This window comes from Cervus canadensis, chromosome 18 (genome assembly GCF_019320065.1).
Source record: "Cervus canadensis isolate Bull #8, Minnesota chromosome 18, ASM1932006v1, whole genome shotgun sequence".
NCBI classification, from domain to species: Eukaryota; Metazoa; Chordata; class Mammalia; order Artiodactyla; family Cervidae; genus Cervus; species Cervus canadensis.
Window position 1 is genome coordinate 28,221,543 of NC_057403.1, and position 27,936 is coordinate 28,249,478.

Below are 27,936 nucleotides of genomic sequence, written 5' to 3' on the forward strand. Positions count from 1 at the left end.
AGCATCTGAGAGCACTGAAATCTAGCTGCAGTGGGAAGGCACACTGATGGTCTCCACTGTGGTTATGACCTCCCCTCCTCCCTCCTCTCTGAAGTCAATGAGTAAGCACTCTCCTGTGAAATGCAAGGCTTTTTATTGCTGGAATCCTCTATAATCAGACACCTGGATGTGGCAGGTTGCTGACATTACTTAGGGATCAGGCAAGTGGTCTCCTTGGGTGCCTGGCAGGGACAGTTCCATCAGCAGAGAGAACTTGAGTATATTTTATTCTGTAAAAGAAGGTGCAGAAACCTGGTGAGGCCTCAGGGTTCCAAGAGAATGAAGCTGCGCTGAACACAGGGCAGGTGGCACCACAGAGTTAGGAGGGCCTGGAGGGTCCCAGGCCTGTGATCAGGCGGAGCTGAGCAGTTGGGCCAGCTCAAGAGCTCCAGGGCTGGACTGAGTCTCCCTCAATGATCTTTCCCCACCCTGTGCATGCTGGCCACATCCTCTCTACCTCCTCATTCAAGAGGATCTTTATCCTCCCAGGTTCCGGGGGAAGGGCCAGGGTGGAGAGAATATGATCTCCCCACCTCCCATTACCCTGAATAGGCCCCTGACATCCCCGCCCACTCCCCACAGAGACCCCAAAGGCACATTCATACACAGCCTGACCCACCAGAGCGCTCAGAGCATCTTGCTTATCCTCTGCTGTCAACCTCTCATCAACACAGCTCTTCAGGGTATCAGCAGTTTCCAGTACATCAGAGTTTTGGTTATACTTTTCAACTTGTTCAATATACTCATCATGGGTTCCCGATATGAACAGGTCAACAGTGTCCCTCAAGGCTGGGCAGATGTCATCACACTCTGAAACAGAAAGATATGGGGACACTCCCTGTAAGGCACTCATCAGAACACCCTATTGCCTTCACACCTCCGAGATGCTCAGATGGTGCCCTGGGAAGGTATCAGAACCCTTGGGGAGCCCAGGTCCCAGCCACTCACTTCCACCCGCGATGAGGAGCAAGGCAGCGCAGAGCAGCAGGAGAGCTCCAGCCCGAGTCATGGTGCCGGTGGCAGATGCTCCCTACTCACCTGGAGCCCTTTTATACCTGTGCTTGTCCTCACCCCCAGGGGGCCTGGGTCAGATGCTCTATTTTTTAGGAGATTCTGCCAGGCCACAGTGTGAAGTTGCCCGGGGCTGCACAGGAGGAGCTGTGTGTGTTGGCAAGATGCTGGTCCTTGAGTCCACAGAAGGCACTGGCTCAGCCTCCTGCCCCTGGAAGGCTCTGTGGGAGGGGCAGCTGACTCAGAAAGCTTAACAATGGAAAATCCCCAGGTTGACCAAAAGGACAAAAATGCTGCCTATCATGCCTCGTGAATGATGGCCAGTGGGAGCCTGTCAGAACATGTGACCTTGAAGACAGGTTGGTGTGGACTCATGGGTTTTTGGGAAGCTCCATGCTTAGGAATGGTCTCACAGGGAGTAAGTGCCAAGCAGGCCAGAGCATGAGCCCTGAGCCCCTCCTCAGGCTCTCTGGTGGCTCCTGCCCTGCTGTTATCACTGTCCTTGATCTTGTCAGTGGCCTCTGTTGGGCCACTTTCCCAAATCAGTTATAGAGCCCTGAAATCTCTTGTATGCTCTGACCCAGAAAGTTTCTAGTTTTCTCTTGACGTGGACCTGCCACCTGGTAACTTTGATAGTACCTTGTTCTACACAGAAATATTTTCTGCAGCCCCTTCTTCTTCTTTCTAATTAAACTTTTTTTTTATTGTATTGGATTATAGCCAGTTAAAAATGTTATGATAGCTCCAGATAGACAATGAACGGACTCTTCCATATGTGTACACATTATCCATTCTTTCCCATAGTCCCCTCTCATCTAGGCTGCCACAAAACAATGAGCAGAGTTCCCTGGGCTATACAGTTATCCTTGATGGTTATCTATTTATTTAAAATTTACTTATTTTTAATTGGAGAATAAATGCTTTCCAGAGTTGTGTCAGTTTCTACCATACATCAACATGAATCAGTCAGAGGTAAACACATGTCCCTTCCTCTTGTACCTCTGTCCTACCTCCCAGCCCATCCCATCCCTGTATGTTTCACGAGCACCAGGCCGAGCTACCTGCTCTATGCAACAACTTCCCATTAGCTATTTGTTTTACACACGGTTATGTGTATATTTCCATGATGCTCTCTCAATTCATCCCAACCTCTCCTTCCTCCACTGTGTGCATAAATCTGTTCTGTATGTCCATGTCTCTATTCCTGCCCAGCATATAAGTTCATCAGTACCATTTTTCTAGATTTCTTGTATAGGTATTAATATACAACATTTGTTTTTGACTTTCTGACTTACTTCACTCCGTATAATATGCTCTAGTTTCACCCACCTCGTTAAAACTAACTCAGATGCATTCCTTTCTATGGGTGAGTAGTATTCTATTGTATATGGGTACCACCATTTCTTTATCCATTGATCTGTTGATGGACATCTAAGTTGCTTCCATGTCCTAGCTATTGTGAATAGTACTGCAATGAACACTGGAGTACATGTGTCTTTTTCAATTATAATTTCCTTAGTGTATATGCCCAGTACTGGGATTGTTGGGTCATATAATAGCTTCATTTCTAGTTTTTTAAGGAATGTCCATAGTGGCTATGTCAATTTACATTCCCACCAACAGTGCTAGAGGGTTCCCTTTTCTCCACATCCTCTCCAGCATTTTTTTTTCTTTTTTTTAAAAATTAATTAATTCATTTATTTATTTTTCAGTGGGTTTTGTCATACATTGATATGAATCAGCCATAGATTTACACGTATTCCCCATCCCGATCCCCCCTCCCACCTCCCTCTCCACCCGATTCCTCTGGGTCTTCCCAGTGCACTAGGCCCAAGCACTAGTCTCATGCATCCCACCTGGGCTGGTGATCTGTTTCACCATAGATAATATACATGCTGTTCTTTCGAAACATCCCACCCTCACCTTCTCCTATATATGGAATCCAGCATTTATTGTTTGTAGATTTATTGATGATGTCCATTGTGATCGAAGTGAGGTGATACCTCATTGTAGTTTTGATTTGCGTTTCTCTAATAATAAGCAATGTTGACCATTCTTTCATGTGTTGATTAGCTATTAGGATGCCTTCTTTGGTGAAATATCTGTTTAGATCTTCTACCCATTTTTAATGTTTTTCCCCTGAGGTTGAGCTGTATGTGTTGCTTGTATATTTTGGAAATTAATCCTTTGTCACTTGTTTCAGTTGCAATTATTTTGTCCCATTCCAAATGCTGTCCTTTCATCTTGTTTATTGTTTCTTTTGCTGTGCAAAAGCTCTTAAGTTTGATTAGTTCCCATTTGTTTATTTTTGTTTTTATTTCCATTACTCTAGGAGGTGGGTCATAGAGGATCTTTTTGTGATTTATTTTAAATAGTGTTCTGCCTGTGTTTTCCTTGAAGAGTTTTGTCGTTTCTGATCTTACATTTAGGTTTTTAATCCATTTTGAGTTTATCTTTGTGTATGGTGCTAGGCAGTGTTCTAATTTCATTCTTCTATAATACATGTAGCTGACTAATTTCCCTAACATCACTTATTAAAGAGACTGTCTTTTCTCCATTGTAGCTTCCCTCATAGGTCAGTTGGGAAAGAATCCACCTGCAATGCAGGACACCCCAGTTCAATTCCTGGGTTGGGGAGATCCGCTGGAGAAAGGATAGTCTACCCACTCCAATATTCTTGGGCTTTCCTTGTGTCTCAGCTGGTGAAGATACTGCCTGTACTGCAGGAGACCTGGGCTTGATCCCTGGGTTGGGAAGATCCCTTGGAAAAGGCAAAGGCTACCCATTCCAGTATTCTGGCTTGGAGAATTGCATGTACTGTATGGTGCATGGGGTTGCAAAGAGTTGGACACATCTGAGTGACTTTCACTTTCACATAGTCTTTCCTCCCTTGTCAAAGATAAGATGCCCACAGGTGCGTGGATTTTTTTTTTTTTTTGGCTTTCTATCTTGTTCTGTTAGTCTATATTTCTGTTTTTCTGCCTGTTGCATACTGTCTTGATGAGTGTAGCTTTGCAGTATAGTCTGAAATCAGGAAGATTGATTCCTTCAGCTCCATTCTTATTGTGCAAGATCACTTTGCCTATAAGCGGTCTTTTGTGTTCCTGTATGAATTGTGAAATTTTTTTGTACTAATTCTGTGATAAATACCATTGGTAATTTGATATACATTGCACTGAATCTGTAGATTTTTTTGAGTAGTATAGTCATTTTTACAATATCGATTCTTCCCTTCCAAGAACATGGTAATCTGTTTATGTAATCTTTAATGTCTTTCATCAGTGTCTTATAGATTTCTGCATACAGCCCTTTTGTATGCAGGGCTTACCTGCATACCTTAGGTAGGTAGGGCTTACCTACCTCTCCTTAGGTAGGTTTATTGCTAGGTATTTTATTCTTTTTATGTCAGTGGTGAATGGAATTGATTCCTGAATTTCTCTTTCTGAGTATTCTTCGTTAGTGCACAGGATTGCAAGGAATTCATGTATAGTGATTTTCTATCCTATGTCTATAGAAATAAATTCACTGATTTAGCTGTAGTTATCTTTACTGTTATCTCTAGTATCTTTAACTTTAGTATCTTTACCTTTTTCTATGTATAATATCATGTCATCTACAAATAGTGAGAGTTTTACTGCTTCGTTTCCAGTCTGTATTCCTCTATTTCTTTTTCTCCTCTGTTTGCCATGGCTGGACTTCCAAAACTATATTGAATAGTGGTGGTCAGAGTGGACACTCTTATCTTGCTCCTGATCTTGGAGGAAATGCTTTCTGTTTTTCACCAATGAGAACAATCTTTCCTGTGGGATTATGGTACATGACTTTCATTATGTTCAGGTAGATTCCTTCTATGCCCATTTTCAAGAGTTTCTATCATAAATGGGTGCTGAATTTTGTTGAAAGTTTTATTGAAGTTATGGAAATTGTCATGTGAATTTTATATTTTAATGTGTTAATATGGTGTATCACATTGATTGATCTGCATATATTAAAGAATCTTTGCATCCCTTGAATATACCTGACTTGATCATGGCATATGATCCTTGTCTATTTTCAATATCATGTGTGTACATGAGCATCCCAGCTCCATAACTGTCCCTTACCCTCATCCTTCCCTGTAGCAATCATAAGTTTGTTCTCTAAATCTGTCATGTTTCTGGGTTGTGAACAAATTCCTTTGTATCTTGTCTTTCTAGATTCTGCATATAAGAGATATCATAAGACCTTTCTGCTTCTCTGACTGACTTATTTCAGTCAGCTTGACAGTGTTTAGGTCCATCACTTTTTGCAACCTCTTTCACCTCTTGAGTGTCTCTGTACTGTTCCCACAACCATCTCTCCACTTGAGGAAAAGCCAAGCCCCTTCTAGGCCACAATCTCTGGGCCAGTTGCACAACCAGCCCTGCACTGCTGCTGCCTCTGTGGACTTATCCCTGCCTTTCTCTCCTCCCTCAGTGCCTCCTGTCTGCTCCTTGACCTGACCAAGTGTGCTCCTGCAGCAGGGCCTCTGCACGTGGAGCCCTCCTGGCCTGGAGGCTCTTCCTTCAGTGGCTGCATGATTCATTCCCTCATTCTCAGGTGTCTTCAAGTATCACACAGCACAGTTTTCCCCAACTATTGAGTTCTAATATAAAAGCAGTCTGCCCGTCTCCTCCTCCCACAGCCTTCTGTCTTCTTCTCCTGCTTCATCTTCGCCCAGAGCACTTCTTCCCGTGGGGTCACTGTCTTTCACTCCCTCTCAGGTGATGAAGAGCTGCAGGAGAGCGAGAGCTGTGCTGTGTGCTGCTGCATCCCAGGACTAGGAGAGGGCCCAGCACTCGGTAGATGTTGCACAGTGTTTGTTAGAACAATGGCAGAAATATTCCATTTCCCTGCAGTTGATAAGCAGGAATATCTTTCATGCTACTTACTGTAAATGTGTTTATGAATATTGCCTTGGGTTAATAAGGCAAAGGTTTAAAATGTTTGATAAGTCAGAATCAAGTAACCTCTCGCTGGCGGCACCTGGCTGTCCTTTCTCTGAGCCACCTGTGGCAGATTAATGTTTGCTGAAGACCTATTCTGACATTGGGACACATGGTGTGACCATAGGCTGAACCCTGTGCCAAATAGGATTCACATCCGGTAACTGCTCTTGGCAAAGAGGCACCACATACTGAGCTGCAGTGTCAGCTGACCTCTGTGCAGACCCTCCTTGCCATGGCTCCGGCAGCCTGGGTTCCACCCCTCTGAAGGTCACCTCAAGAGGGCCTCTGGTGGCTGTAGGTGTGAGTTTCCTGGGCAGGAAGGTGAACACCACAAGGCCCAGACTGCACATGTTGGCTCTTTGTCTGTGGGAGCAGGACTTCTGTGTGGTGGGACAGCTGCCCATGGATCCCATGCCTCCTGTCCTTGAGAAAACACTGCCCCCAAATGCCCTCTGAGCTCTGTGAGGAGAGGAACCAGGGCCTGGAGTGCTGAGTAACACAGGTGGCTGCTATGGATCCAGCCCAGTGCCCTTTCAAGGGTGCCACAGGGTTCTCTGAGACATCCCCGGATCATGCAGACATTTGGTGACATCAGAGTGAAGGGCGGGTCAGGGTCAATGTAGGAATGCTGCTGATGTAGCCCTGTCCTAATGCAGGTTGTTGTTGTTGTTGTTCACTGTATTTTTAATTGGAGGATATTATTTTATAATATTGTATTGGACTGTGCCATACAACAACATGTCTCAGCCATAAATTTACATGAATCCCTTTGTCTTGAATATCCTCCTCCACATCTCACCCCTCTAGGTTGTCACAGAGTTACAGAGTTGAGCTTATTGTTTCAAGTTGTTATTAGTAAAATTTTAAGTTGCAACAATTGTAGATTGATTAAAAAAACATTGCAAATATCTGTCAAAACTGAGAGACAACTTTGGAACCTTATGACTAACTAAATGTTACAGTTTTTGTGAATATCAGCAGGTTGTCCATTAATGTCTCTTGGATTCCAGGAACCTATCCAGACCCTAAACTCACTGCATTCACTGTCATGTGTCCCCAATGTCCTCTGCTCTATGGAGTTACTCATTCTCTCCTGGTCTGTCATGGCCTTGACAGTCTTGAGGAGAACTATCAGCAATGGTAGTTAACTGCTGTTGTTCTCTACTGTCGAGTAGGGTTCAGACTTTGAGTTTCGAGGAAGACACCACACACGTGAGGTGCCCTACCTGTCCCCTTTCATCGGGGTACACGTGACAGCAGTGTGTCTTAGTACCGGGAATATCAGCCTTGATTAGCTGATTATGTTGTGTTTGCCAGGTTTCTGCAGTGTTTTCCCCTTCCCCTCCTCTTTTCTTTGGAGACGAGCTCCTAAGTCTAGCCATGCTCAGAGAGGGCAGGACAGTAAGATCCCCCTCCTGGAGGGGTAGTCTGTGTCTATTATTCAGGATGTTACTATAAGGAATGGTTGTCTCCTCTCTCACATTTATGTATTTAGACATTAATTTATATCAGTGTGAAAGTGAAAGTGGCTAGGTCATGTCCATCTCTTTGTGACCCTATGGACTTTGAAGTCCACGGAAATCTCCAGGCCAGAATACTGAAGTAGGTAACCTGTTCCTTCTCCAGGGAAGGGATAGGGAGACTTTCCCTTCTCCATATCAGCATGGACTCACTTATATTACTTTATACATTGGTTTATCATCTAATACACTGTTATTTATTTTGTCTGTCACACCCTTTCCAGTTTGGCCATTGGGAGCTTCTCAGGATTCCTTCTGGTGTTTTCAAGGGCCATCTCAAATTGTTTGTCCCAACAAACTGCTCTCCTAGCATGAAAGGTTGAGTTTAACTCTGAAAGAGTTTTCACACAGAGACTGCCACATCTGATCAACATAGCCCTCTGGGCCTTAGAACTGGGCCTCTAGGGCTATGGACCTTGGTGTCTTTCCCCCAGGAGACAAACCCCCAAACACACAGCTGCTCTCTGATGTTCCAGGATACTGTTCAATGCAAGTACTTCCTGAGACCAGGTTCACTGATGGAGGAGGAAGTACAGCCAGGAGAAGGGGCCCGGCTAGAACCTGTTCAGGAGCTAGCTGGCTGAACAGCCTGAGAAAAGCTGGTGGCATGATCCAAAAGTACAGAATTGTCATGGTCTAAGAAAAGCCACATGGCCTTAAGTCCTGCGAGTGCCTTGTTGGGCATAATTCAGAGCCCAATGCTGCTGTCCACCAGTGTCAGGGCCCTGTCTAGAGACTGCAGATGTTAAAACATCTGGGGGCTTCAGTAAGGTCCAGTGCCACATTCTTATCTCCATGACTTCAACTTGGGGAGAAAGGAAGGATTCTTTATGCCTTTTTTCTACCTGACAGTGTGTAGATCTGTCCTTGGCCCTCCTGTGATTCCATCTGCTCAGTATGGGAGAGTAATGCCCTCAGAGTCAGGATAGGTTGGGGGAAGGATGACCAGGAAAACAGGTGATGACTGGGGCTGGGACAACAGAGTATTCGGCTCCAAATGGAGTCACTTAGGGAGAAGGAAATGGCAGCTCACTCCAGTATTCTTGCCTGGAGAATCCCAGGGACAGAGCAGCCTGGTGGGCTGCCATCTATGGGGTCACACAGAGTCAGACACAACTGAAGTGACGTAGCAGCAGCAGCAGCAGCAGCAGGAGTCACTTAGACATGTTGGCTCCACTTGATCTTTGGCAGATAACCCTACATGTCCTCCAAGAGTCCTGCTTTCAGAGTAGGATGGTCTTGCACAATAAACACCCCAAGGGCCATGGGAGCCACCTATGCCAGGACACTGGCCATAGGCCTGTGATTTTCCTGGGAGGGATGAGGGCTGGGCTTGGGGAGCTGGTGGTGTATAAAGCAGGCAAAACCCTGCCCTGAGCAGAGCACTCCAGCTGCTGCCATGATGAAGGGAGCACTGCTTGTGCTGGCCTTGCTGGTGACCAGAGAGCTGACCTTCAAGACGAGTGAGGGTAGGAAGGAAGGTCCAGATGGCCCTCTTGATCCTTGCCCGTTGTCATCTCACTGCATCCTTCCCAGTCCTGTCAAGCTGATTCTAGGGACAGGTTCCGAGGACAGGTGGCAGATCAGTGCCCAGGAGTCCTGCACAAACTCCCTGGGGTTTTCAGTCTTTGATTGGAGGGGGTGGCATGGAGCTGGAAGGGTCATGATCCACACACACCCTGGGGGATATTTTGTTGGGGGTAGTGGTGCTCGTTGCGAGGGAGGAAGCAGGCTGGTATGCTTGGGGGCAGTGGTCAAGGGCAGAGGGGTCTCCAGGCCTAGCCCCTCTTGCCGCTCCCTTCCGCTGGGAGTTCCACATAGGGAAGGTTTTCTGTCTGGGATGTAAGCAGTCCTGGGAGAGGCCAAGTCTCTGTGGGAGGTGAATCTGGAAGCTTCGGATGTGTGGGTTCCTATCAAGTGGTGGGAAACAGGAACCTTCTCACCTAGTGATTCTTTTGACAAGATGTTTTCTGTCTCTGCCTTTAGCGGAAGCCTGCCCTGTGTTTTATGAAGGCCTTAGTGGTGTGATCCTTGGACTCCCAGAAAAAGCATTGAATGAAACCTTGGATGCGATCGATGCTAATGAAGATGAAAAAGCAGCCGTTGAAAAAGTCCGGGATTGCTTCACTGAAGCAGGACCTGAGAACAGGTTTAATAACCTGAAATTTAAGGTAACTTACCTTGAGAACTCACATGCAGCATAGTTCAGTATGCCACATGGTAATAGATCATTCAATCATGGGATGTGTGATAGACAGAGCTATAGACAAAGAAGCACACAAACCTTTTGCCCCAACCTGCAGCACCTGTAATATGCAAGCACAGTCCACCAGCACATCCAGCCTCTTGTTACCGAATATGTCCATATCATGTCAATCAGCTCACACAGAAGAGGGGACTACTGTCAGTGCACTAGGACAAGTGTCTTGACTTCTGTAATTTTCTTTTCTCACTGAGAGGAAGTAGCATTGGAGGAATGGCACTTTAATCTTTGCAGGAAATGAAACATTCAGCTCACACAAGTGTAGCAGTCCTGTCATCTCTACTTTAAGAATATTTAAAAGGAGCCCCGGGTTTTAGGTCTCCTTTCAGCATGGGACTCCCTGGCTTTATAAGGTTTCTGACCTGTGGTCACATCACCTCTTCTTTATCCCTTTCTGACGGACATTGCTCTAGCACAGAGCCCCATTTCCACCGACATGTTCTCAGTGCCTACGAGCCAGAATTTCCACTCTGGTGTTTTGGCAACTGAATATCCTGGGGCAGCTTCTAGGTACGTGCGGCTACTCACTTGGACTAACAGTATCTCTTGAAGAACCACCTTTTGCTGTGGTTGTTTTTCTTGTGATATAGTATTTGAGATTTTGAACAGTCTCTGCATATTTTCCTCAAATTGTTAATCATTCAAAAAGGAGAGGTTTGCCAAAATCCAGAGTTTCATGCACTAATAGAAGCTCCCAGGGCACAAGGGGTTGTTTACGACACCTGCATGCACATTCTGTGCACCCAGCACACCTGAAAGAATAGGCTCAGGTGCAGGAGGTGTGACCCAAGCCCAGTCTCCAGCACCTTACTCCTCCTTCAGGACCAGTCCCGGCTGTTCCCTGCTGACCCTTGTCATCTCCTCCCCTTCCTGGCATGACTGGTGGCTCTGTCTCCCTCCTGACACTGGTGCCTGGGCTACTAGGGAGCCATCCTCCCCCTGGTGCCTGCTGGTAGCCCCCTCTCCAGTGGTGGGTCTGTGGGCAGAGGTTCTTGTTGGGGATGGGGATGAGTCCCTGAGGGTGAAGCATGAGTTGATCCTGGGAGACAGGATAGCCCAACAGTGGGCTCAGGTCCTGTCCCTCCACCTCCTTCTCCCTTCCAGGTGTCCATCATCTTCAGTAACGATTGCACCGGCTATAAATTGTCCTCGGTGGTGAATGCTCTTATAGGATTTGCTTCCAGTCTGCTCTCTTTGGTGGGATAAGCTTTGCCAGATGTGCCTGGTCTGCACTTGATCCTCCTGCCCTGTTCTCCTTCTGTTCCTGAAGCTGGAATCCAGACACCTTTCCCACCTGATGTGGCCTCTATCAGGCTGACTCTAATAAAGTCACTGCAGCATTGCTCATTGTGCCCAGCGTGTGTGTTCTCTTCAGGCAGGATGTGAGGCAGGAGGTCATGAGTGATGGTGAGAAGTGATACATGTGGTCATTGAAAGCTTGGGGAACAGGGTCAGACAGAACCTACACCCCGTCCCTGGCAAGCTGTGGGAGGATGGGCAAAGTTATTGTAACTTTCCAAGTCATTCTGTCATCTGCTACACAGAGATTTTGTGTGAAGATTAAGCAAAGTAACAAGTGTGTAACCTGTGACATCACCAGCCTGGCAGGATAAAATTGTTGTTTTGGGGCACAGATAACATAGGTCTCACTCTGGCCTTCAGCACAGTGGCAGAGTCTCCAGTCCCTCTGGTTATTGACAGGTGACTTCAGAGATGACCTAAGAGGGTCATCACTGGTCCCCTCTTTCTCCCAGTGGCATTCGCCATTTTCTACTTCTTAGGTGGGTGTCTATGAGGAGCCAGCATTTCTTCAGGGACACTAAGTGCCACTCCTGTTCTTGGTCCTGCACTGGGGACAAGGAACCCCAGCCCAGTGCCCTTCCGAGGGTGCTACAGGATCCTCTGAGACGTCTCCAGATCATAGGGACATTTGGTGACATCAGGGTGAAGAGCTGATCAGGGTCGGTGGAGGAATGCAGCACATGTAGCCTTTTTCTAATGCATGTTGTTTTTCAAATAAAATTTTAATTTGGAATAAATTTAGATTTATAGAAGTGTTGCAAATATTTGTCAAACTGAGAAACAACACTGAAATGTTACTTCTAACTAAACCCAATACACTATTTGGAATTCACCAGGTTGTCCATTAATGTCTCTTGTGTTCCGGGATCAAATCCATGACCTAGACTCACTGTATTCATTGTCATGTGTCCCCAGTGTCCTCTGCTCTGAGGATTACACATTCTCTCCTGGTCTGTCATGGCCTTAACAGTCTTGAGGAGGATTAACCAGGGATGGTTGAAGGCCCCCAAACTGAGTTTGTCTGCTATTCTCATAATGTTGAGTGTGGTTCAGACTTTGGGTTTTGAGGAAGACATCACACAGGTGAATCGCCCTTCCTGTCCCCTCACTCGGGGGATACATTGACAGCTGTGTGTCTTGCCACTGAGGATATCAGCCTTGATTAGTTGACTAAGTCGTTTGCCAGGTTTCTGCACTGTTTTCCCCTTCCTCTCCTCTTCTCTTTGAAAATAAGTTACTCTGTCTACCAATATTCCAGAGGGGAAGAGCTGTCAATTACCCCTCCTGGAGGGAATAATCTCTGTCTGTTATTTGGGATGTTTCTATAACGAATGGTTGTCTCCTCTCCCACTTTACTTCAGGTTAGTTTAGGGGTGCTGGGTCTTTGTCTTGCTGTGTCAGCTCTATGTTTCGGCACAAGGACCTTCTGTTTGCAGAGCATGTTCTCTCTAGTTGGTGTGTGAGGGTTTTATAGTGCCCCAGGGCATGTGGATTCTTACTTCCCTGACCAGGGCTTGAACCAGTGTCCACTGCATTGAGTGGTGGGTTCTTAACCACTGGACAACCAAGGAAGTCTGCATTTATTTAATCATTTATTTATATCAATATGGACTCACAAGTATTACTTTATGCTTTGAGTTATCATCTAATACTCTGTTATTTATTTTGTTTGTCAAACTATTTCCAGTTTGGCCTTTGGGGGGTTTCTCAGACTTCCTTCTAGAGTTTTCAAGTACCATCTCATCTTGTTGTGCCAACAAACTGCTTTCCCATCCTGGAAGGTTGAGTTTGCTCTTCAGAGAGTTTTCACACATGGAGTGCCACCTCTGGTGAACTCAACCCAGTGGGCCTTAGAACTCCTGTCCTCAGTGTCCTATAGGGCTGTGGGCCTCAGAGTCTCTGACACAGGAGACCCCCATACCCAGCAGCTTCTCTCTGATATTTCTGCACAGACTGCAGTCCAAACACCTCTTGAGACCAGGTTCACTGATGGAGGAGGGTGTGACAGCTAGGAGAAGGAGTAAGGTTGGAGTCCAGAAAGTGCCCAGGAACTTGCTTCCTTAAGTACCTGAGGAAAGCTGGTGGCATGATACGAAATTACAAAATTACTAGTACCTGAGAAAACCCACGAGGCCTCAAGTCCTGCAAGTTTCCAGGTTGGGATGATTTAGACCCCAAGGCTGCTGTCCACCAGTCCTCAGGGCCCAGTCTAGAGACTGTAGCCATTAAGATATTTGGGGGTTTCAGTAAGGCCCAGCTCCACATTCTTATCTCCAGGACTTAACCTTGGGGAAAAAGGGATTCCCAATGACTTTTTTTCTACCTGATAGTGATACAGACTTGTCATTGACCCTCCTGTGATTCCATCTTCTCAGTTTGGGAGAGTGCTGACCTCAGAGCCCGGATGGGTTGGGGGAAGAATGATCAGGAAAACAGGAGATAGTTGGGGCCCAGACAACAGAGCATTTGAAAATGTCAGCTCCAGTTGGTTTTTGGCAAAGATACCCCCACATGTTCTCCAGTAGCTCTGATCTCAGAGTACGATGGTCTTCCACTGTAAACACCCCAAGGTCTGAGGGAGCCACCTGTGCCAGATGCCTGGCCACAGGCCTGTGGCTCTCCTGGGAGGGATGTGGGCTGGGCTTAGGGAGCTATTGGTTTATATAGCAACAGAAATCCTGCCCTGAGCAGAGCCTTTCAGCTGCCGCCATGATGAAGGGAGCATTGCTTCTGCTGGCCTTGCTGGTGACCAGAGAGCTGACTTTAGAGATGTGTGAGGGTAGGAAGGAGGGTCCTGATCCTTGCCCAGTGCTGTCTCACCGCATCCTTCCCAGTCCTGTCCAAGCTGCTTCTGGGGGCAGATTCTGAAGGCAGCTGTCTTACCAGTGCCCAGGAATCCTGCACAAACTCCCCGAGGCTTTCAGCCTTTGAATGGAGGGGGGTGCTGTGGAGCTAGGCGGGTCATTGAATGGAGGGAGCTAGCTGCGCACATCCTGGGGGATAGTTTGTTGTGGGTAGTGGTGCAGGTTGGGAGGGAGGAAGCAGGCTGGTATGCCTGGGGGCGGTGGTCAAGGGCAGCAGGATCTCCACGCCTAGCCCCTCTTGCTGCTCCCTTCTGCTGTGAGTGCTTCATAGAGAAGGATTTCTGTCTTGGATGTAAGCAGTCCTGGGAGAGGGCACATCTCTGTGGGAGGTGAGTCTGGAAGCTTTGGATGTGTGAGTGCCTATCAAGTGGTGGGAAACAGGATTCTTATGACCTGGTGATCCTTTTGATGAGGTATTTTCTGTTGTGCCTTCAGCAGAAGCCTGCCCTATATTTTATGGAACGTTTGGCACAGTGGGCCTTGGAAACAAAACACTGTTAAACACAACACTTGATTTGGTCGATGCTCAGTCAGTCAGTTCAATCGCTCAGTCATGTCCGACTATTTGTGACCCCATGAATCGCAGCACACCAGGCCTCCCTGTCCATCACCAACTCCTGGAGTCCACTCAAACTCATGTCCATCGAGTCGGTGATGCCATCCAGCCATCTCATCCTCTGTCATCCCCTTCTCCTCCTGCCCCCAATCCCTCCCAGCATCAGGGTCTTTTCCAATGAGTCAACTCTTCACATGAGGTGGCCAAGGTATTGGAGTTTCAGCTTCAGCATCAGTCCTTCCAATGAACACCCAGGACTGATCTCCTTTAGGATGGACTGGTTGGATCTCCTTGCAGTCCAGGGGACTCTCAAGAGTCTTCTCCAACACCATAGTTCAAAAGCATCAATTTTTCTGTGCTTAGCTTTCTTCACAGTCCAACTCTCACATCCATACATGACCACTGGAAAAACCATAACCTTGACCAGACGGACCTTTGTTGGCAAAGTAATGTCTCTGCTTTTTAATATGCTATCTAGGTTGGTCATAATTTTCCATCCAAGGAGTAAGCGTCTTTCAATTTCATGGCTGCAATCACCATCAGCCGTGATTTTGGAGCCCCCCAAAATAAAGTCTGACACTGTTTCCACTGTTTCCCCATCTATTTCCCATGAAGCGATGGGACCAGATGCCATGATCTTAGTTTTATGAATGTTGAGCTTTTTTTTTTTTTCCATTTCTTTTTATTAGTTGGGGGAAATGTTGAGCTTTAAGCCAACTTTTTCACTCTCCTCTTTCACTTTCATCAAGAGGCTTTTTAGTTCCTCTTCACTTTCTGCCATAAGGGTGGTGTCATCTGCATATCTGAGGTTATTGATGTTTCTCCCAGCAATCTTGATTCCAGCTTGTGCTTCTTCCAGCCCAGTGTTTCTCATGATGTACTCTGCATATAATTTAAATAAGCAGGGTGACAATATACAGCCTTGATGTACTCCTTTTCCTATTTGGAACCAGTCTGTTGGTCCATGTCCAGTTCTAACTGTTGCTTCCTGACCTGCATACAGGTTTCTCAAGAGGCAGGTCAGGTGGTCTGGTATTCCCATCTCTTTCAGAATTTTCCACAGTTCATTGTGATCCACAGAGTCGAAGGCTTTGGCGCAATCAATAAAGCAGAAATAGATGTTTTTCTGGAACTCTTTTGCTTTTTCAATGTTCCTTCTATTCCTGCTTTCTGGAGGGCTTTTTTTTTTTTTATCATAAATGAGTGCTGAATTTTGTCAAAGGTTTTCTCAGCATCTATTGAGATAATCGTATGGATTTTATCTTTCAATTTGTTAATGTGGTGTATCACATTGATTTGTGAATACTGAAGAATCCTTGCATCCCTGGGATAAAGCCCACTTGGTCATGATATATGATCTTTTTAATATGCTGTTGGATTCTGTTTGCTAGAATTTTGTTGAGGATTTTTGCATCTATGTTCATCAGTGATATTGGCCTGTAGTTTTCTTTTTTGTGGCATCTTTGTCAAGTTTTGGTATTAGGGTGATGGTGGCTTCATAGAATGAGTTTGGAAGTTTACCTTCCTCCACAATTTCCTGGAAGAGTTTGAGTAAGATAGGTGTTATCTCTTCCTAAATTTTTGGTAGAATTCAGCTGTGAAGGCGTCTAGTCCTGGACTTTTGTTTGTTGGAAGATTTCTGATTACAGTTTCAACTTCCATGCTTGTGATGGGTCTGTTAAGATCTCCTATTTCTTCCTGGTTCAGTTTTGGAAAGTTATACTTTTCTAAGACTTTGTCCATTTCTTCCAAGTTGTCCATTTTATTGGCATATAGCTGCTGGTAGTAGTCTCTTATGATCCTTTGTATTTCTGTGTTGTCTGTTGTGATCTCTCCATTTTCATTTCTAATTTTGTTGATTTGATTTTTCTCCCTTTTTGTCTTGATGAGTCTGGCTAATAGTTTGTCTATTTTATTTATCTTCTCAAAGAATCAGCTTTTAGTTTTGTTGATTTATGAGTATTGCTACTCCTACTTTCTTTAGGTCTCCATTTGCATAAAATATTTTTCTGCACCCCTTCACTTTCAGTCTGTATGTGTCTCTTGTTTTGAGGTGGGACTCTTGTAGACAGCATACATAGGGATATTGTTTTTGTATCCATTCAGCCAGTCTTTGTCTTTTGGTTGGGGCATTCAACCCATTTACATTTAAGGTAATTATTGATAAGTATGATCCCATTGCCATTTACTTTGGTGTTTTGGATTAGAGTTAATACACCTTTTCTGTGTTTCCTGTCTAGAGAAGATCCTTCAGCACTTGTTGAAGAGCTGACTTGGTGGTGCTGAATTCTCTCAGCTTTTGATTGTCTGTAGAGCTTTTGATTTCTCCTTCATATTTGAATGAGAACCTTGCGGGGTACAGTAACCTGGGTTGTAGATTTTTCTCTTTCATCACTTTAAGTATGTCCTGACATTCCCTTCTGGACTGAAGAGGTTCTATTGAAAGATCAGCTGTTATCCTTATGGGAATCCCTTTGTGTGTTCTTTGTTGCTTTTCCCTTGCTGATTTTAATATTTGTTCTTTGTGTTTGATCTTTGGTGGTTTGATTAATATCTGTCTTGGGGTGTTTTGCCTTGGGTTTATCCTGTTTGGGACTCTGGGTTTCTTGGACTTGGGTGGCTATTTCCCTCCCCATTTTAGGAAAAATTTCAACTATTATTTCCTCAAGTATTTTCTCATGCCTTTTCTTTTTGTCTTCTTCTTCTGGGATGCCTATGATTCAAATGTTCAGGCATTTAACATTGTCTCAAAGGTCTCTGGGGCTTCCCTGGTGGCTCAGAGGTTAAAGCATCTGCCCACAATGCGGGAGACCTGGGTTCAATCCCTGGATCAGGAAGATCCCACTCCAGTATTCTTGCCTGGAGAATCCCATGGACGGAGGAGCCTGGTAGGCTACAGTCCATGGGGTCTCAAAGAGTCGGACACGACTGAGTGACTTCACTTTCTGACTTTTCTTTCAGAGGTCTCTGACGCTGACCTCATTTCTTTTAATTCTCTTTTATTTTCTCCTCTCTGCTTCATTTATTTCCACTATGCTATCTTCCACCTCACTTTTCCTATCTTTTGCCTCAGTTATTCTACTGTTGATTTCCTCCAGAGTGCTTTTGATCTCATTTATTGCATTATTCATTACTGATTGAATCTTCTTTATTTCTTCTAAGTCCTTGTTATTTCTTGCATCTTCTCAATCCTTGTCTCTAGTCTATTTATCTGTAACTCCGTTTTGTTTTCAAGGCTTGGATCATCTGTACTATGATTATTCTGAATTCTTTTTCAGGTAGACTCCCTATCTCCTCCTCTTTGGTTTGGTTTGGTGGGCTTTTGTCAAGTTCCTTTATCTGCTGAACACTTCTCTGCCTTTTCATTTTGTTTAGATTGCTGTGTTTGGGGTGCCCTTTCTATAGGCTGGAAGTTCGTGGTTCCTCTTTATTGTGGGGCCTACTCCCTGTGGGTGGGATTGGACTGGTGGCTTGTCAAAGTTTCCTGGTTAGGGGAGTTTGCATCTGTGTTCTGGTGGGTGTTGCTGGATCTCTTATCTCTGGAGTGCAATGAAGTGAACAGTAGTACTTTTTTGGGGTATCTATAGGTTTGGCATGGATTTGGGCAGCCTGTCTTTTAATGTTCAGGGCTGTGTTCCTCCTTTGCTGAAGAATTAGCATGGTATGTCTTGCTCTGGAACTTGTTGGCTTTTGGGTGGAGCTTGGTTTTAGTGTAGGTATGGAGGCTTTTGGGTGAGTTCTTGTCTATTATGTTCCCTGGAATCAGTAGTCCTCTGATGTTCTCAAGTTTTGAAGTTAAGCCTCCTGCCTCTGGATTTGTGTCTTATTTTTATAATAGCCTCAAGACTTCTCCATCCACACAGCACAGATGATAACCATATAGGTTAATGGTGAAACAATTCTCCACAGTGACAGATACCCAGATAGGTTCACAGAGTTACATGGAGAAGAGAAGAGAGAGGTAGGAGATAGAGGTGACCAGGAGGAGAAGAGGGGGAGTCAAAAGGGGAGAGAGCCATCTATCCAGTAATCAGTTCCCTAAGTGCTGTCCACAGTCTGGAACATCCAGAGAGATTCACAGAGTTACATAGAAAGAGAAGAGGGAGAAGGGAGATAGAGGTGACCAGGAGGAGAAGAGGGGGAGAGAGCAGTCTAGCCAGTAATCAGTTCCCTAAGTGTGTTCCACAGCCCAGAACACCCACAGAGAGTCACAGAGTTAAGTAGAAGAGGATGGCAGTCCTAAGATGGCAGAGGAATAGGACAGGGAGACCACTTTCTCCCCCACAAATCCATCAAAAGAACATTTGAATGATGAGCAAATTCCACAAAACAACTTCTGAATGCTGGCAGAGAACATCAGGCACCCAGAAAGGCAGTCCAACTTAAAAAGGAGGTAGGAAAAAATATAAAAGATAAAAAGAGAGACAAAAGAGGTAGGGACAGAGATCCATCCTGGGAAGGGAGTCTTTAAAAAGAGAGAAGTTTCCAAACACCAGGAAACACTCTCACCAGTGAATCTGTGGCGAGCCTTGTAACCTCAGAGGGCAACGTAACCGGGAGGAAAAATAAATAAATAATTAAAACCCACAGATTACGTGCCTAACAGCAACTCCAGCGGAGAAGCAGCGCAGATGCTCACATCCACCACTAGCAAGAGGCGACTGGACAAGGAGGCACGGGCTGCATGGCTTAGGGTAAAGACCGGGCCTGAATGCCCCAAGGGCAATCTGAGGGAACTAATTAGAGATAGCAACCCAGACTGTGGGATAGCTATCCCACAAAAAGCCTGAACCTAAGATACTGCTAGGCATGCTCACAGAACAAAGGACTGAGCAGAGCTAGCTGGCTGTGGACTGGCCCATCCCCCACCGGAGACTGGCAGGCGAGGGCAGCCAGATCCGGAAGGGGGCAATCACGGCCCCAGCAAGGCATCATCTACCAAACTGCAAGCAGGCTTCATTGCTAACCAAGACTCCTTGGGATTCTGGATGGTCGACACCAGCCAGGAGGGTCTCAGCCAGAGATCAGCTCCCCAGAAGAGACACACAGCACACCTGAGAAGGCGTGCAGGTTGTACACCCAGAAAACAGCAGCAGGGACGGGGGAGGCGATAAGTCACAGCCCCCACCTGGGGGAGACTGTGCTCACAAAGCACCTGGTCACCTGAGCTGCTCGGACCTGGGAAGGGCACAAAACGCAGGCCCAACCAAGTCTTCGCCTTTGTGGAGTACCCAAGAACCTGAACCTGAGTGGCTTAGACCTGGGAAGTGCACTCAACCCAGGGTCAGCCTCAGACAGTTCCCGGCAGAGCAATCTAGAGCCTGAACAGGGTAGACTGGGAAAGCACACACGCCATGAGCGGGGGCAAACCGAGTGTGGCCGAAACACTGGGAACACTCCCCACAGACGCCGGGGATGTTCGTTTTCAGTGTTCCTCCCTCCCCACAGCACGACTGAACAAGTGAGCCTAAAAAAGTGACCACCACTGCCCCCTTGTGGCAGGGTGGAAATTAGACACTGGAGAGACCAGCAAACAGAAGAAGCTAAAATAAACAGAGGGAACCACTTTGGAAGTGACAGGTGCAATAGATTAAAACCCTGCAGTTAGCACCAACTACATAGGAAGGGGCCTATAGATCTTGAGAAGTGTAGGCAAGGAACTATCTGAAAATGAACTGACCCCACACTGTCCACAACAACACCAGAGAAAGTCCCAGCTATATTTTCACTATTATTAATTTTTAAACTTTTAAAATTTGTTTTTTTATTTTTCAAGTCCTCATTACTCCTTTAATATTCATTTGTATAACCTACTATTACTTTGCAAAAAAAAAGACCCTATTTTTAAAGCAAACTTCACAATATATATTTTATAATTTTTGTGACTTTGTTTTTCTCTGTAATATTGTGTTTTTGACAATCTAACCTCTACTCTAGATTTTTAATCATTGCTTCTTGGTATTTGTTATCAATTTTGTACCTTTAAGAACCCAATCTTTAGTACCCATTTTTACTTGGGAGTGAGATTACTGGCTGGATTGCTCTCTCCCCCTTTGGACTCTCGTTGCCTCTATCTCCTCCCTCCCCTGTCTCTTCTCTACCCAAATTTGTGAATCTCTTTGTGTGTTCCAGGCTGTGGAGAACACTTAGGGAACTGATTACTGGCTAGATCAGTCTCTCTCCTTTTGATCCCCCCCTTTGTCCTCCTGGCCACCTCTGTCTCCTTCCTCCCTCTTCTCTTCTCTGTGTAATGCCATGAACATCTCTGAGGGATCCAGACTGTGGAGAGCACATAGGGAAGTGATTTCAGGCTAGCTTGCTCTCTCCCCTTTTGAGTTCCCCTCTTCTCCTGCTGGTCACCTATATCTCCCTCCTCCCTCTTCTCTTCTCCATGTAACTCTATGTACCTCTCCAGGTGTCCCTCACTGTGGAGAAACTTTTCATCATTAACCTAGATGTTTTATCATCAGTGCTGTATAGATGGAGAAGTCTTGAGTCTACTATAAGAATAAGACTGAAAACCAGAGGTAGGAGGCTTAAGTCCAAATCCTGAGAACACCAGAGAACTCCTGACTCCAGGGAACATTAATTGATAGGAAATCATCAAACACCTCCATACCTACACTGAAACCAAGCACCACCCAAGGGCCAACAAGTTCCAGAGAAAGACATACCATGCAAATTCTCCAGGAACATAGGAACATAGCCTTGAGCTCCAATATACAGGCAGCCCAAAGTCACAGCACTGACAACTCAAAACTCATTACTGGACATTTTATTGCACTCCAGAGAGAAGAAATCCAGCTCCATCCACCAGAACACCGACACAAGCTTCCCTAACCAGGAAACCTTGATAGCCACTGTCCAACCCCACCCACAGTGAGGAACCTTCACAATAAAGAGGAAGCACAAATTGCCAGAATACGGAAAGGCCATCCCAAACACAGCAATATAAACAAAATGAAAAGGCAGAGAAATACCCAGCAGGTAAAGGAACAGGATAAATGCCAAACAAAACAAAAGAGGGGGAGATAGGGAATCTACCTGATAAAGAATTCCAAATAATGATAGTGAAAATGATCCAAAATCTTGAAAACAATATGGAGTTAAAGATAAATAGCCTGGAGACAAGGATCGAGAAGATGCAAGAAATGTTTAACAAGGACCTAGAAGAAATAAAAAAGAGTCAATATGTAATGAAGAAAGCAATAAATGAGATCAAAAACACTCTGAAGGGAACGAACAGTAGAATAATGGAGGCAGAAGAGAGGATAAGTGAGGTAGAAGATAGAATGATAGAAATAAATGAAACAGAGAGGAAAGAGGAAAAAAGAATTAAAAGAAATGAGGACAACCTCAGGGACCTCTGGGACAATGTTAAACACCCCAACATTTGAATCATAGGAGTCCCAGAAGAAGAAGACAAAAAGAAAGACCATGAGAAAATACTTGAGGAAATAATAGTTGATAACGTCCCTAAAATGGGGAAGGAAATAATCACCTAAGTCCAAGAAACCCAGAGAGTCTCAAACAGGATAAACCCAAGGCAAAACACCCCAATACACAGAATAATCAAATTAACAAAGATCAAACGCAAAGAACAAATATGAAAAGCAGCAAGGGAAAAACAACAAAGAACACACACGGGGATTCCCATAAGGATAAGAGCTGATCTTTCAATAGAACCTCTTCAGGCCAGAAGAGAATGGCAGGACATACTTAAACTGATGAAAGAAAATAACCTACAGCCAAGATTACTGTACCCAGCAAGGATCTCATTCAAATATGAAAGAGAAATCAAAAGCTTTACAGACAAGCAAAGCTGAGAGAATTCAGCACCACCAAACCAGCTCTCCAAAAAATACTAAAGGATCTTCTCTAGACAGGAAACACAGAAAAGGTGTATAAACTTGAACCCAAAACACCAAAGTAAATGGCAATGGGATCATACTTATCGATAATTACCTTAAAATGTAAATGGGTTGAATGCCCCAACCCAAAGACAAAGACTGGCTGAATGGATACAAAAACAAGACCCCTATATATGCTGTCTACAAGAGACCCACCTCAAAACAAGGGACACATACAGACTGAAAGTGAAGGGCTGGAAAAAGATATTCCACACAAATAGAGACCAAAGAAAGCAGGAGTAGTAATACTCATATGAGATAAAATAGATTGTAAAACAAAGGCTGTGAAAATAGACAAAGAAGGATACTACATAGTGATCAAAGGATCAATCCAAAAAGAAGATATAACAATTATAAATATATATGCACCCAACATAGAAGCACAGCAATATGTAAAGCAAATGCTAACAAGAATGAAAGGGGAAATTAACAATAACACAATAACAGTGGGAGGCTTTAATACCCTACTCACAGCTATGGATAGATCAACAAAATAGAAAATCAACAAGGAAACACAAACTTTAAATGATACAATAGACCAGCTAGACCTAATTGATATCTATAGGACATTTCACCCCAAAACAATGAATTTCACCTTTTTCTCAAGTGCACATGGAACCTTCTACAAGAGAGATCACATATTGGGCCATCAATCTAGCCTTGCTAAATTCAAAAAAATTGAAATCATTCCAAGCATCTTTTCTGGTCACAATGCAGTAAGATTAGATGTCAATTACAGGAGAAAAATTATTACAAATTCCAACATATTGAGGCTGAACAACACGCTGCTGAATAACCAACAAATCATAGAAGAAATCAAAAAAGAAATCAAAATATGCATAGAAATGAATGAAAATGAAAACACAACAACCCAAAATCTATGGGACACTGTAAAAGCAGTGCTAAGGGGAAGGTTCATAGCAATACAGGCTTACCTCAAGAAACAAGAAAAATTCAAATAAATCACCTAACTCAACACCTAAAGCAACTACAACAGGAATAAATGAAGAACCCCAGGGTTAGTAGAAGGAAGGAAATCTTAAAAATTAGGGCAGAAATAAATGCAAAGGAAATAAAAGAGACCATAGCAAAAATCAACAAAGCCAAAACCTAGTTCTTTGAGAAGATAAATAAAATTGACAAACCATTAGCCAGACTCATCAAGACAAAAATGGAGAAAAATCAAACCAACAAAATTAGAAATGAAAATGGAGAGATCACAACAGACCACACAGAAATACAAAGGATCATAAGAGAATACTACCAGCAGCTCTATGCCAATAAAATGGACAACTTGGAAGAAATGGACAAAGTCTTAGAAAAGTATAACTTTCCAAATCTGAACCAGGAAGAAATAGAAGATCTTAACAGACCCATCACAAGCACAGAAATTGAAACTGTAATCAGAAATCTTCCAGTAAACAAAAGCCCAGGACCAGACAGCGTCGGAGCTGAATTCTACCAAAAATTTAGAGAAGAGCTAACACCTATCCTACTCAAACTCTCCCAGAAAATTGCAGAGGAAGGTAAACTTCCAAACTCATTCTATGAAGCCACCATCACCCTAATACCAAAACCTGACAAAGATGCCACAAAAAAAGGAAACTAAAGGTAAATATCACTGATAAACATAGATGCAAAAATCCTTAACAAAATACTAGCAAACAGAATCCAACAGCATATTAAAAAAACATACATCATGACCAAGTGGGCTTTATCCCAGGGATGCAAGGATTCTTCAATATCTGCAAATCAATCAATTTAATACACCACATTAACAAATTGAAAGATAAAAACCATATGATTAGCTCAGTAGATGCAGAGAAAGCCTTTGACAAAATTCAACATTCATTTATGATAAAAACTCTCCAGAAAGCAGGAATAGAAGAAACATACCTCAACATAATAAAAGCTATATATGACAAACCCACAGCAAACATTATCCTCAATGGTGAAAAATTGAAAGCATTTCCCCTAAAGTCAGGAACAAGGAAAGGGTGCCCACTCTCACCACTACTATTCAACATAGTTTTGGAAGTGTTGGCCACAGCAATCAGAGCAGAAAAAGAAATAAAAGGAATCCAGATAGGAAAAGAAGAAGTAAAACTCTCACTGTTTGCAGATGACGTGATCCTCTACATAGAAAACCCTAAAGACTCCACCAGAAAATTACTACAGCTAATCAATGAATATAGTAAAGTCACAGGATATAAAATTAACAGACAGAAATCCCTTGCATTCCTATACACTAACAATGAGAAAACAGAAAGAGAAATTAAGGAAACAATACCATTCACCATTGCAACAAAAAGAATAAAATACATAGGAGTATATCTACCTAAAGAAACAAAAGACCTATACATAGAAAACTATAAAACACTGATGAAAGAAATCAAAAAGGACACAAATAGATGGAGAAATATACCGTGTTCATGGATTGGAAGAATCAATATTGTGAAAATGAGTATACTACCCAAAGCAATCTATAGATTCAATGCAATCCCTATCAAGCTACCAGCGGTATTCTTCCCAGAACTGGAACAAATAATTTCACAATTTGTATGGAAATACAAAAAACCTCGAGTAGCCAAAGCAATCTTGAGAAAGAAGAATGGAACTGGAGGAATCAACCTGCCTCACTTCAGGCTCTACTGCAAAGCCACAGTCATCAAGACAGTATGGTACTGACACAAAGACAGAAATATAGATCAACGGAACAAAATAGAAAGCCCAGAGATAAATCCACGTACCTATGGACACCTTACCTTCGACAATGGAGGCAAGAATACACAATAGAAAAAAGACAATCTCTTTAACAAGTGGTGCCGAGAAAACTGGTCAACCACTTGTAAAAGAATGAAACTAGAACACTTTCTAACACCATACACAAAAATAAACTCAAAATGGATTAAAGATCTAAATGTAAGACCAGAAACTATAAAACTCCTAGAGGAGAACATAGGCAAAACACTCTCTGACATAAATCACAGCAAGATCCTCTATGACCCCCCTCCCAGAATATTGGAAATAAAAGCAAAAATAAACAAATGGGACCTAATGAAACTTAAAAGCTTTTGCACAACAAAGGAAACTATAAGCAAGGTGAAAAGACAGCCTTCAGAATGGGAGAAAATAATAGCAAACGAAGAAACAAAGGTTTAATCTCAAAAAATATACAAGGAACTCCTGCAGCTCAATTCCAGAAAAATAAACAACCCAATCAAAAAATGGGCCAAAGATCTAAACAGACATTTCTCCAAAGAAGACATACAGATGGCTAACAAACACAAGAAAAGATGCTCAACAGCAGTCATTATCAGAGAAATGGACATCAAAACCACAATGAGGTACCATTACACGCCAGTCAGAATGGCTTCTATCCAAAAGTCTACAAGCAATAAATGCTGGAGAGGGTGTGTAGAAAAGGGAACCCTCTTACACTGTTGGTGGGAATGGAAACTAGTACAGCCACTATGGAGAAGAGTGTGGAGATTTCTTTAAAAACTGGAAATAGAACTGCCATATGACCCAGCTATCCCACTCCTGGGCATACACACTGAGGAAACCAGAACTGAAAGAGACACGTGTACCCCAGTGCTCATTGCAGCACTGTTTATAATAGCCAGGACATGGAAGCAACCTCATCTCGATGCCCATCAACAGACGAATGGATAAGAAAGCTCTGGTACATATACACAATGGAATATTACTCAGCCATTAAAAAGAATACATTTGAATCAGTTCTAATGAGATGGATGAAATTGGAGCCCATTATACAGAGTGAAGTAAGCCAGAAAGATAAACACCAATATGGTATACTAACGCATATATATGGAATTTAGAAAGATGGTAATGATAATCCTATATGCAAGACAGCGAAAGAGACACAGATGTATAGAACAGACTTCTGGACTCTATGGGAGAGGGCAAGGGTGGGATGGTTTGGGAGAATGGCATTGAAACATGTACATTATCATATGTGAAATGAATCGCCAGTCCAGGTTCAAAGCATGATACAGGGTGCTCGGGGTTGGTGCACTGGAAGGACCTAGAGGGATGGGATGGGGAGGGACGTGGGAGGGGTGTTCAGGGTGGGGAACACATATACACCCATGGTGGATTCATGTCAATGTATGGCAAAACCACTACCGTATTGTAAAACAATTAGCCTCCAGTTAAAATAAATAAATTTATATCAAAAAAGAGAGAGAGAAGAGAAGGGGGAGGGAGGAGATAGAGGTGACCTGGGGGAGAAATGGGAAAGTCAAAATGGGAGAGAGCAATCAAGCCAGTAATCACACCCATAAGTGAAAATGGATACTGAAAATTAGATTCTTAAAGGTACATAATTGATAACAAATATCAAAAAGCAAAGATTAAAAATCTAGAGTAGAGGTTAGACTCTCAAAAAAGCAATATTAAAAATACAAAGCAAAATCACAAAAATCATAAAATATTTATATATGAGATTTGCTTTAAAAATAGGGTATTTTTTGCAAGGTAATAGTAGGTTATAAAAATGAAAATTAAACAAGTAATAAAGAACTTAAATTTTTTAATGGCTGAGTAATATTCCATGGTGTATATGTACCACAGCTTCCTTATCCATTCGTCTGCTGATGGGCATCTAGGTTGCTTCCATGTCCTGGCTATTATAAACAGTGCTGCGATGAACATACAGAGTGAAGTAAGCCAGAAAGATAAAGATCAATACAGAATACTAACACATATATATGGAATTTAGAAAGATAGTAACGATAACCCTATATGCAAAACAGAAAAAGAGACACAGATGTACAGAACAGACTTTTGGACTCTGTGGGAGAAGGTGAGGGTGGGATGTTTCGAGAGAACAGCATCGAAACATGTTTATTATCTAGAGTGAAACAGATCATCAGCACAGGTTGGATGCATGAGACAAGTGCTCAGGCCTGGTGCACTGGGAAGACCCAGAGGGACCGGGTGGAGAGGGAGGTGGGAGGGGGGAATGGGATGGGGAACACATGTAAATCCAAGGCTGATTCATGTCCATGTATGACAAAAACCACTACAATATTGTAAAGTAATTAGCCTCCAACTAATAAAAATAAATGCAAAAGAAAAAAAAGAACTTAAATTTAAAAAATTTAAAAGGGGTAATAGTAAAAATATATATAGGGATTTCTCTAAAGTTGTTGTGGGCAGTGTGGGGTCAGTTCAGTTTCAGATAGTTCGTTGTTCCAGCTTGTACTTGTTCTCAAGGTCTATGCTGCTGCTGCTAAGTCACTTCAGTCATGTCCAACTCTGTGCGACCCCATAGATCGCAGCCCACCAGGCTCCCCCATGCCTGGGATTCTCCAGGCAAGAACACTGGAGTGGGTCTATAGGCCCCCTCCAATGCTTAGTCAATGGTAACTACAAGCTTTTTATACATATATATATATATATATATTAGTTGGAGGCTAATTACTTCACAATATGGGTAGTGGTTTTTGCCATACATTGACATGAATCAGCCATGGATT

The 27,936-nt window shown here is 43.6% G+C and overlaps 2 protein-coding genes across 2 annotated transcripts; one reads left to right on the plus strand and one right to left on the minus strand.

The window, feature by feature from the left end:
• Nucleotides 1-116: 116 nt before the first annotated feature.
• LOC122421533 (major allergen I polypeptide chain 1-like) lies at nucleotides 117-27,923 on the minus strand. Its single transcript, XM_043437620.1, has 5 exons — nucleotides 27,919-27,923; nucleotides 19,651-19,665; nucleotides 988-1,065; nucleotides 659-849; nucleotides 117-269 (listed from the first exon to the last, which is right to left on the minus strand). The coding sequence occupies exons 3-5, from the start codon at nucleotides 1,046-1,048 to the stop codon at nucleotides 240-242; spliced, it is 282 nt and encodes a 93-aa protein (XP_043293555.1). The 5' UTR covers nucleotides 1,049-1,065; nucleotides 19,651-19,665; nucleotides 27,919-27,923; the 3' UTR covers nucleotides 117-239.
• Nucleotides 8,923-11,104, plus strand: LOC122421532 (secretoglobin family 2B member 20-like). The gene is made up of 3 exons (XM_043437619.1): nucleotides 8,923-9,006; nucleotides 9,524-9,708; nucleotides 10,905-11,104. Exons 1-3 carry the CDS (start codon nucleotides 8,937-8,939, stop codon nucleotides 11,004-11,006), a joined length of 357 nt encoding a protein of 118 aa, XP_043293554.1. The 5' UTR covers nucleotides 8,923-8,936; the 3' UTR covers nucleotides 11,007-11,104.
• Nucleotides 27,924-27,936: the final 13 nt, after the last annotated feature.